This window comes from Stegastes partitus, unplaced genomic scaffold (genome assembly GCF_000690725.1).
Source record: "Stegastes partitus isolate 25-593 unplaced genomic scaffold, Stegastes_partitus-1.0.2 Scaffold2415, whole genome shotgun sequence".
Taxonomy (NCBI): Eukaryota; Metazoa; Chordata; class Actinopteri; family Pomacentridae; genus Stegastes; species Stegastes partitus.
The window spans coordinates 34,359-45,386 of record NW_007580146.1 but is presented as its reverse complement, the minus strand read 5'-3'; the positions used below and the strand labels follow the sequence as shown (position 1 = coordinate 45,386).

The window sequence follows — 11,028 nt, the reverse complement described above, 5'->3', positions numbered from 1 at the left end:
ACTCTCTGTATGCCGGTGCTCACTTTGTCCTCGGTGCCCTCCAACATTAATGCTGTGGTTCTATCAGCTTGTCTTAATCTGTCCTCCATGTTCAACTCCAGCACCTGTTCTGACATCTGCCTCCTGCCGTGTCTTTCCTCCATGTCATGTTTGGAATTTTCAATCTCTTCTTTCATCATGCTGATCTCTTCTGTTTTTCTTTTGCTCATTCTGATCATTTTCGACAGTTCTTTCTTCTTCATCTCAATCTCTCTGCTCATGACTTCCATCTCTCTCATCTCTCTTTTTGTCATTTGTAGCTTGTTGTCCAGCTCCTGTTTTTGCCTTTCAGCACTCTCCCTCATGCACTTTATTGCATCCATTTCTGCTTTAGCCAGCTGTCTGTCTCTCTCTACGTTTTCTCTGTCGGCCTGTATTTTCATTTTCATTTGTTCTATCTCAGCTCTTTCAGATTGTATCTGTGCTAACTTGCTTCCTGTGTCTTGTCTTTGCCTCTGACCATCATCCCATATCTCTGTTTCTATGCTCACATCTGCGTCTTGTCGCTGCGTTTGTGAGTCCAGTCGTCTGTCGTCCGTTTGACTGGTTTCTGTCTGTGGCTCCTGTTTCTCTCTCGGTGTCGCCTCCAGCTGTTGCTCACAGTGTTCCATCACATGCCAAACTTTCTCCACGTCTTCTTGGATTCTGCTGAGTTTTATCTTCACGGTTTCAAACGTGACTTTTCTTCTACTTTCCATCTCTGCAGCTTTCTGCATTTGAGCATCTCTTTGAGTGTTTGCCCACCTTTGCTTCAACTTGTTGATTTTTACATTAATTGTATGTTTAATTTTCTCAACATGGCCTCTGTGTTGTGATATTTCATTTTTAATTGCCTTTAGCTCTTGCTCTGTATTTGCTATGGTTTCCTGTATTTGCTCTTGTGCCTTCTTTGCTTTAAACATTGTGTTCCTGTTTTTTTCAATTACACTCTCGCTGTCAGCCACCAGCCTTTCTATTATATCCTGCGCTTGCTTTATCTGCTCCGTGGGTTCTTTGGGTTCATTACATCCTTGTGATCCTGTCCTGTCATACTTGATCTTCTCCAGCTTGCGTCGCTCATTGATAATGTCGTGACGTCTTCTGTCCAGATATTCCCTCTCTTGATAAATTTCGGTCTGCATTTTTAGTAGTTGTGCTTTTTCTTGAGAGGCAGCGTTTTTGTTTTTCTGGAGTGTCTCGATAACATTTTCTGTCTGTAATTTCAGTCTTTCAATTAGTAAGTGCTGCTCATGTTTTTCAGACGTCAGTCTCTCAATGTGCTCCTGTTGCTGTCCTGTCTGTGTCTTCAGGGAGTCCAGCTCATTTCTCTCTGTTTGTGTCTTTTCCAAAAGTTGTTCAATCTCCTCAATTATTTGACGCATTAGTTGCCTGTGTTTTTTTATAGTTTCTTTGTTTGTTTGTTTGTCTGATTGCGCTGTGTTTTCCACCGTCCAGTTCTGTTCTGTTTGGGTCGTCCTACTGTTCTGTTGTCTTTGTTCTGTTGGTCACAAAATGAATAAAACAGCATTTGTTTAACAAATGAGACCACTGCTGAGGAGCCAGTCTACAACACATCCTACATTATGTGGAGGCCAGAAAAAAAAAAAGATAAACTGTTTTGACAGCAGAATGAGTAAAAGGCCAGATGAAAAGACAACAAATTGCATAATTGAGGTTTGAATTTCTGACATGTTCCTTTGACCTTATTAACACAACCAGCTGGACCTCTTTACGTGAAGCTGTTGACGACCTCACTGTTCTAATCATCACTCAACCTCCTTCTCTTCCATCAACCATGTCTCTCCAAAATGATGTTCCTACACAACTGAACTGAATTCTCAAATACGTTTTGAGAGAAACATATTTTCTCCTTGTAGGTTAAAAGAATGCCATAGTAGGGAATATTACCTCTGTCATAGAGCCACAACGTCCAGATTAGAGAATGAAAGGCTGGTGTCTGGGCCCCTGGTGAGTTACTTTTATTGTCAGTGGCCCTACAACAATTGGAAAACTCTTATTTTTAGCATGTTGCTGGTGAATGTGGCTAATGTTCTTTGGGAAACAGGGCCGCCATTAGCTTGGAGAGTATGTCAACAGGCCAAAACTTGAAGACATTGTAATGCTGACAGATAGTCAGAAATAATGGAAACTTTAATAGTGATCTGAAACCAATAAACCAGGGCTGGTTGGGTTGCCGTTTTCATGTAGTCTGCTTTAGTGCAACTCAGTCAGTGTCAACTGTTTACGTCTGTTTGCTTCTCTCCTGCTCCCTGTGCCCAATAAAGCTGTTGTCAGACAACTGAATGATGAGGAGTCAACAATACGCAGCCTATTAAGACTACATGTCAGCTGGCAGCCACTTCAGAGCCATTCCCATGCTGCTGTGCTGCATTACTAAAATACTCATTTGGTATCTAGTAAGCCGTCTGACAAGCTCACCGTACACAAAAAAGCAGCAGCTTTGGTGAATTACTTGAGTAATTATCAAGAGTACAGCTATGAGGTTACAAGAACAAGTGGCCGTGTTGTCTCATCGTAACCAAACTGCAGTCACCACTTACACTCAGTAAAGAGCTTTAGTGACCTAACCTCACACATTAATATCCCTGTAATGCTTTAGGCAGTCATCACTCATGTTCACAATTGTTCTAAATTAGTTGTAGCTTGTAGTTTGGCTGACAAATTTAATTTCCCAACAAGGTGCTGACATTTAAAACATAGTGCGCACACCCCGATCAGCCATAACATTAAAACCACAGACAGGTGAAATGGAAAACATCGATCCTCTCATTGCAATTTAATGTTGTTACGTTCATATCACAGCTACTTTGACATGTTCCACCCACTTAAGCATCGTTCAAGACCAAGAATGCTTGCTGAAGGTAAGCCGAGAGGGAATCTGCCACACACAATTTGCTTATGAATGGCTTAAGGAACACGACACAGTGCTCAACACATTGACCTGACCTCCAGATTCCCCAAATCCCAATCTGCTAAAGTATCTGTGAGATGGAACACGCAATAACCACATGGGCCTGCAAATGGCAATTCAAAGGACCTGAGGGATCCACTACCAACGTCCTGGTGCCAGACACACAGAACACCCCCAGAAGTCCTTTGTGGCAGTATGAGGGGGACCTAGACGATACTATTTAATGTTCTGGCTGATCGGCGCACATCATGGTACCATCTGAGCAGCTTTGTCTTACCTGATTTACGTGTAAGCTCAGGTTCCTGCTTTAGGGGGTCGAGGCTCTCTTTGGATTGTGATGTCGTTTCATCCACAGCATGAAATAACACCGTCAGTTGTTCCTGGGGTGTCAGTGAGGTCCAGGCCTCCATGACGGCTCCAGGGGATCTTTCCCCGGTGATGATCTGTGTTCTCCACTCCTCCAGGAAGCTTTCCACTGCACATGAATTTGATGGTTACCATCCTTGTAGAGATCTAATACTGCTTGCAGCCCATGACTGAGCAGAAATGTGTTCCTAGCAGCTCTTTGACATCGGCGACACTTAACTGTGCAGCCAAACGTGTAGTTAAATGTCTATCAGTCGTCATACAAAGTGGTTGAGTTTAATGTTTCTTAAACATTGCAGTAGGTTTTGCAACCCCACAGATAAAGTGACTTGTTTTTGAGGAACAAGGTATTCAGTATAACTATAAATACAGGCATATATATAAATCAGCTACACTTATATGTTTATGGTTTTAGAACCACACATTAGTTTGGAGGAATAAGCAAACTCACCGACGTCTCTTGATTCAGCCATGTTTGCATGTTACACATTCAGAACTGATGGTTCCAATGAGATCAGAGATCTGAGCAGGAATTATAGAAAATTAGAATCAAAAAACATCAACATGAAGCACTTATCACACACCAGAAATGCTGCAATTGGAACATGCCAACTGATTCAATACTACAGTATATGTATTTGTATGAATGAGTCAGTGTTTTTGAACAACAGCAAATGTGTGTCATTGATAAATATTGTTCTTACCTCTGATTTCTTTCGTCTTTAGTTGTGTAGAAAACACAAAGCAAACCCTGGAGCAGGCCATCTCAGAGCGTACTGTGTCGTCTGTGTTGTTTTCACAGTAACTCTGGGCAAATGAGGGGTGTCAGCACGACTATCTTCAGAACATTGTACACTCCTTCCCCATACATCTGTTGATCACCAGGTGTAGTTGACAGATAGATGTGGCACCCAATGAGTGTGCATCGATGGCAGCTGATGTTTTGGTAATCAAACATCGAGCACCCTGAGTCTGGTCTCAGCTGATAAGGGTGCCGTCCATGTTTGACTTCATGCCCAGAACCTCGTGCAGCTCTCCTGTACGTCAGCGCTGAATAATCACATCTGAACAGGCTATGGCGCTCACATTTATTAAATATATGTAGAGACACATAAACAAGGCGTGCTGGCATTCTCTAATGTTTATATACTTTCTCAGTGGCATACACTGGGAAAGTATTTAAATGGACTCTATCCCAGCGGACTCAGGGTGAAGGCAGGGGACACCTGGACAGGTCACCAGGTTACACTTACAGACAACCAAGCACACTTTCACACCTACGGACAATTTAGAATCACCAATTAACCTCAACATGTTTTTGGTCTGTGTGGGAGGAAGATGAAGAACCCAGAGAGAACCCACGCTGCACGGGGAGAACATGCAAACTCCACACAGAAAGATCCTGGGTGTCTTACTGGGACACGAACCGGCTGCGAGGTAACAATGCAAACCACCGTGTCACCTTTGAGCTTGAGACAAATAATCTTCTGAATAATTATTTACTGAAGATAATGTCAGTGGAACATGTTAGATGCTCCCCGTCTCTCTAAAGATGCTTTTTGTACGTGTATCAAAAATCTAAATGAGGACAATTCCATTTTGCCTTCATCTACTGCATTACCACTTCAATGTGGACTACACTGCCCTCTATTGGCCAGGCCTAACAAACTACATGTATTTGCTATGTCCCCTTATATCGTTTTCTTTACACTAAGGACATGTCATGGTCATTTACAGACACAAGTTTTAATGTTAAAATCCATTTGACATGTAAATTGACAGCCTGTATTGTCATATTGGGATATTTTCGTGTATTTTAATAATACAGAAGCGTTTGTTTTGTTTTGTTTTGTTTTTGCTGACTTTTTAATTTTTTTTTCTACAGTGTCTATTTTTCTGACTGTGTATTTAGTGGTTCCTTTACAGCAGACCAGGACTTAAAAATCTTTCTAATAATCTAGCACAATATGATGGATGCTGTATAATGCAATACCACATGCACTATACATTAAATTAAACCACCTGATAGTTTAGAAAATAAGCAAAAACAAACTAAACTAAATGTACAAGTGTCCTAATGCCAAAAAATGTGAAAAATAATGCCACAGTATTTCTATTCTTTTAAGCATCAAAACTAGATTGTCTGGCCTTAGTTTTGTAACCAACTATAAGAGGAAATAAAGAGGAAATAAAGAGGACCGGAGGCCTGAGCCCCTGTGGAGGCCGCAGACAGCCGCTGGTCCCGTGAGCTCGGTTCGGAGCTGCAGTTCTGTCCGAGCGTGTCAGACTTGACGCTGGTGACATCCTCACGCAGCACCTAGCGGCGTCTGGTCGCTTCTGTCATTGCGTTGGTCGTTTCCTGGAAAATATTACTTCATACTCCCACTGACCCTCCCAACGCGGCAACAGCTGCGTCAAGCGCGCACGCACACACGCGCACACGGGCCACAGCAATAACAGCACGCGTCGAATTAAAGGGAGGAACGATGATGGGGACATCAGATTAACTTATAACTCTAAAGTGACTGATACAGCTTCATAAAATCAGAGTATAGAGCCGCAGGTGCCATTTTAATGGAAATATTTTGCGCTTTGGTGGTGACTTTATTTTGAAAATAGTGAACCGGATGTAGCATTTCCTTGTGAACAACAGTTAGCTTTACACTGACATCGCTGTACAAAACACCGCGTACAGCCGCGTCCGTCCAACTCCTCCGACAGCAAGTGGGAGCAGCTTTCATCAGACTGTAAAACATGGACGGTTTCTATTTTCTGTTCAAGTAACGGGATTACACACCGTGGATACTTTTCGCGCCTCTTTCCTTTGGACACTTCTTGATTTTTTGTGCGCTGGATGTGGACCGAGTTGAGGAGGGATCCCCGCACACGTTCCTCGGTCGTTTGGTAAATTAGGACTTGTGTAGGACTCTTGTGTGTGTGTGTGTGTGTGTGTGTTGGTGTGTGTTGGTGTGTGTTTGGGGGGGTGGTGGGGGTTGAAGCGTGTGTGCGCGTGCGCCCCTCCCTCCCGCTGACCGTGGCCGAGGAGCAGCTCTGGGTCACACCGGGTCTGATCTGGGCTCAGTCCAGACCAGCAAACAGTGTAGGATGGTTCTGGGATACGTTCATAACAACACCAGTCCAAGTCACACGAGATCACCGCAGAGGCAGAAGCTAAGTACATCCGTAATCAAACCACAAAATTAAACAAAAAAAGAAGAGTTGAGCTGTGTTGTGGTTAAATCCTTCAATTAAGTCTTTAATTATACATATGTGAAAATGATCATATATGGAGATGGCAGTCATCAAGGAAGTCAGCAGCACTGTGCCTGGTCCTCAGCTCAACACAGTCAACATCTGAAATAAGTTGTGTTTTAAAGCACACATTTATTACTGCTGACTTTAGATGAAGGAGATCTGCTTCTGATGACAATCTGTAGCCCGGGGTCTCAAACTCAACTCACCTGGAGGCCGCTGAACATAGAGTCTGGGTGAGGCTGGGCCACCAAAAAGGGCTTCAAGTATTCTAAAAAAAGCACAACTAATCCAATCTTCTCAATCTTTATTAATAACAATTCAGAACATGAAAGGTTCTTCAGAACACAGGCTTCTCCTGCCTTCACTTCCTCTTACTCAGCTGAGCCACGTTTGGCTTGAGGGAGGAAACAATCGAGACCCTCAGTATGGCTTGAAGATGCTCATCAGGCAGTTTGGACCTGTGCTTTGACTGATTAAAGTTCATGGTGGAGAAGAGCTTTTCACACAGACAGACAAAAACAAAACAAAACAAAAACAAAACACATTTGCACTGGGTGCAGGACATATTTTCCCTCCACTCGGTGACACTCCCAAATCACGTTTCAAGTGACTAACTCTGCTAATCGCGTTGTTGTCACGAGCCTGAGTTATGGCACCTCACAACTGATAAAAGGTATAAAACACCCAGGGCTATGACTCGCGTAGGTGCCTGTGAGACAAACACGCGGGACGTACTAATGTTAAACTTTGATGTCTAGTAGGGGCCACAAAATATTGTTCCACGAGCCACAATTGGCCCCTGGGCCGCGAGTTTGAGACCCCTGCTTTAGCCCATTCTCTCATCACGTCACTTCTAGTAAATAAAGCAACACTGAACTATTCTGCCTTGAACACCTCCATAGCCTGTGACTGGTTGTTGAACCTCTTTCCCAAACAGGCCCCAGCAGCACATAAAGACGCCTCATATTTTATATGTTCAACAGTATTTATGGGAGAAGCAATAATAACAGCTGTGTTGCTGCCCAGCAGCTCCTCAGAGCCTGTTTTCTTTAACAAATCCATTTTTACTTTCATGTTAAAGATAAGGGCTGCAAGGTGGATCAGTGGTTAGCACCGTTGCCTCATAGCAAGGTCACCGGTTCACGTCCCGGTGAGGACACCCTGGATCTTCCTGCATGGAGTTTGCATGTTCTCCCCGTGCAGCGTGGGTTCTCTCCAGGCGTCCCCTGCCTTCACCCTGAGTCAGCTGGGACAGGCTCCAGCCCCTCTGTGATCCTAGTGAGGATTAAGCGGTGTATAGATGATGGATGGATGTTAAAGATGAAGTTTGCTTTGTGAAATGTGAAACATCTCAAGAGAACTGTGACCCAAAAAAGCCCAAAACTAACTTTGTATCAGTGCATAGGAACCAAACAATAGGGCCACTGTAAATGATTCATTACTAACTACAAATTACTGACTATGCAGCAGGACGTTGTCTTTCAGGAATGTGGTTTTTTCCTGATGATTTGATTTTCTATTAACAGTAGTAACTGTCTTTACTCTTTTTTCTGTCTTTTTTTGCCTCAGTGTATAGGAAATGGCAACTGCTCTCAGTGGCCGAAACCCTGGCGGACGTGGACCAAACAGAAGTAAGGGCCGGATTTTAGGCATCATTGACGCCATTCAGGATGCCGTGGGGCCACCGAAGCAAGCGGTTGCCGACCGGAGGACTGTGGAGAAAACCTGGAAGCTCATGGATAAAGTTGTAAGTCTGTAGTGCTCACCGTATCGGCCGGGTGCGAGGCTCAGTGTTTGTTGTAGATGCACTGGAGAGGTGGAGCTGATGCTAAGGCGGTGCACATGTTTTCCCAGCCCGGGGTTTCTGATGGTACTAAATTAATTCAAGGAGTTTAATTCTCTAATGATGGACACATCACAGGGGAAGCACCCTCCAAGACCAACAAAAGACTGATTTGTCTCGTTAAATTCCAGAAGATGCTTGTGACATTGGTAGTTATTTGGCTGACCAGAATAAGTACGCATGTGGAAATGTGTGTCTTTGTAAATAAAATATTCTAACAATATTCATGGTACTTTTAAATTTTCAAGCTCACTGATATTGTAGACTTTGAGCATCGTGATTCACATTGTATTACATTTACATCCGTTGTAACAAATATTGACTTACTTTTTGTCTCATGATAAAAAGGCCTGCACAGGAAGAGGCAATGCAGGAAAACACAGTGACTAAAAGCTAATACACGAATGTTTTCGTCATCCAGTTTTTGCCTTCTTGCTTTAGTGGGCACACTGCAAACATACACCTTAAACACTGAATTGCCTATTCCCACAAAATAAAGAAATGAAATTAATTATTTTTGCTAAATTATTTGAACAAATTGCACATGAATACCCAGTTAACAGAGTATGATTTCAATAAGACTGTATAAGGAGTTAAAGTTTCATTTCCCCTGCTGCTCCCTTTAATATATTTCCTCTAAACTAAAATAAAACATTTTATTTTTTTTCATTTCCCCCTCTCTCAGTCATTCTACTCCCTAACTGTCCTAATTTCTTTGCCACAGGTCCGGCTCTGCCAAAACCCCAGACTGCAGCTGAAGAACAGTCCACCATACATCCTGGATATCTTACCTGATGCCTACCAGCACCTGCGACTTGTTCTGGGAAAATATGAAGAGAACCAGAGACTCACGCAGCTCAGTGAGAATGAGTACTTTAAAATCTACATCGATAGCCTTATGAAGAAGTCCAAACGGGCCATCAGACTCTTCAAAGAGGGAAAAGAGAGGATGTATGAGGAGCAATCCCAGGACAGGTAAGTTTACTTTCCATTCGGTCACCTTGTTTCCTGCTCAGCCCACACCTTTGACTATGGACACTGACACCTGTGTTCCAGCAGCTTCTAGTTCATTGCAGATCTGATTTTTGGTGATTCTTGGTTGACTTTTGACCATCTTTTGACCCTCCTGATGGATTTTCTCTCAGCAGCAGGCGATAGTTTGCATTTTCTTCCTGATTGTGGCAGTAACACAACTGGACCACACTAACAGTTGTTTGCACAGCTGATTTTGGGATCTGTAGCATCTTTAAAATGGCTCGGAGGGACGTTCCTGACTTTCTCAATTCAATGATTTGCTTCTCTCTTGTAGCCATTGTAGCATTTGTGGCTAATGAGTGTATTAAATAGAATTTATTTAACTGGACTCAGAGAAGTCAGCTGCTGCACTCGTTCGTTATCGCTCACAAGAAGTTAAGAGGGCGTGATACTAAGAAAATTTAATTAACAACTTTCTACATCACCAAAGTTCATAATTAGGGTTTCTCCATGTATATTCTGGAGCCAGCGGATTTTGTCATATTTCCAGAAGACTCGACCTGCAGGGTTTGTGACAAAGACGCGTTTCAGTAATTCCGTCATCGCAAATCAAAAGTTGTAGGAGTCAGTGGAAAGTCAAGCCTGCCGTGATGTACGTGGTCTTTGCAAGCGTATGTAAACTTTTGTTCACAGCTGTATGACAGTTTTCTGTATGAGTTCATCGTTAAACATTTTTTAGTGGCAGCAGCTTTGGAATTAGACGCGTACAGCAGATATTGCAGGAGGCCCTCCATGCATTTGTCGCTGCCTTTTTAGAATAATATCAGAGACAGGATGTGAGTTGTGTCAGGCTTCTCTGTGCTCCTTTTCTCACTCGCTGACACCCACAGCCACAGAGGCATTATTGTCACTTAGTATTGACTGGAACAGTGTATGTAAGGAAAACGAGGCGGGATGAATGGAAACTTCTAAGTAGTAAAACTCTACTGGATGACTGTGAGCTGCCCTCCAAAATAGCAAAGAACTGAGCCAGTGTGTGCTGCGGATGCTGTAATACAACTTTTTTTGACACTGAAAGACGTTTTGTTTTCAGAGGTGTGAAAGGTTCCAGCGACTCTCGGGAGCGCTCTCTGTTCGCCAGGTGCAGAGCTGCAGAGGGAAACTCCCCCAAGCGTTCTACATCCTGTTAATATATTTCCTCTCTACTTTAGTTCTAAAAAAGTCATTCAGCAGAGTTTCTCATCTCCGTGTGTGAACCCTCTGTCTTTTTGTTTTATCCCAGTCTTGTTGCCTCCAGTCATTAATTAGCTCCTCCAACAGACTCTGATCAGTGTGGCTTCATCTGTCACAGTGACGACAGCATCATCGACAGCAGACACTGCGTGTGTCTTTGGCACTCACAGGGAAAGATAGAAACTAATTAGAATCTGTTTTTGTTTCTCAGAAGATTAGAGCTGAATCCCTTGATCAGTTAGTCGGTACATTTTGTAAAATTTGCTGTTTCGGAAGTTGGAAAATTCTTTCTGTTTAAATCAGTTCTAAACCCGCTGGAGGCCACATTTGTTAGTTCATTACTTACAACTTTATTAAATGCTGCATTTGATTTTGCTGATTTTATTTTGCTAAAAAGTTACCGTCT

At 42.9% G+C, this 11,028-nt stretch overlaps 1 protein-coding gene across 2 annotated transcripts in view; it reads left to right on the top strand.

Moving 5' to 3' along the window:
• The first annotated feature begins 5,997 nt into the window (after positions 1-5,997).
• Positions 5,998-11,028, top strand: part of cblb (Cbl proto-oncogene B, E3 ubiquitin protein ligase) — a 38,570-nt gene continuing 33,539 nt past the window's right edge. For both annotated transcript variants that reach the window (XM_008305133.1, XM_008305132.1), the window contains exons 1-3: positions 5,998-6,220; positions 8,141-8,318; positions 9,139-9,389. In XM_008305133.1, the coding sequence (XP_008303355.1) occupies positions 8,151-8,318; positions 9,139-9,389 (419 nt within the window). In that variant the 5' untranslated portion in view covers positions 5,998-6,220; positions 8,141-8,150. The remainder of the gene's footprint in view (positions 6,221-8,140; positions 8,319-9,138; positions 9,390-11,028) is intronic.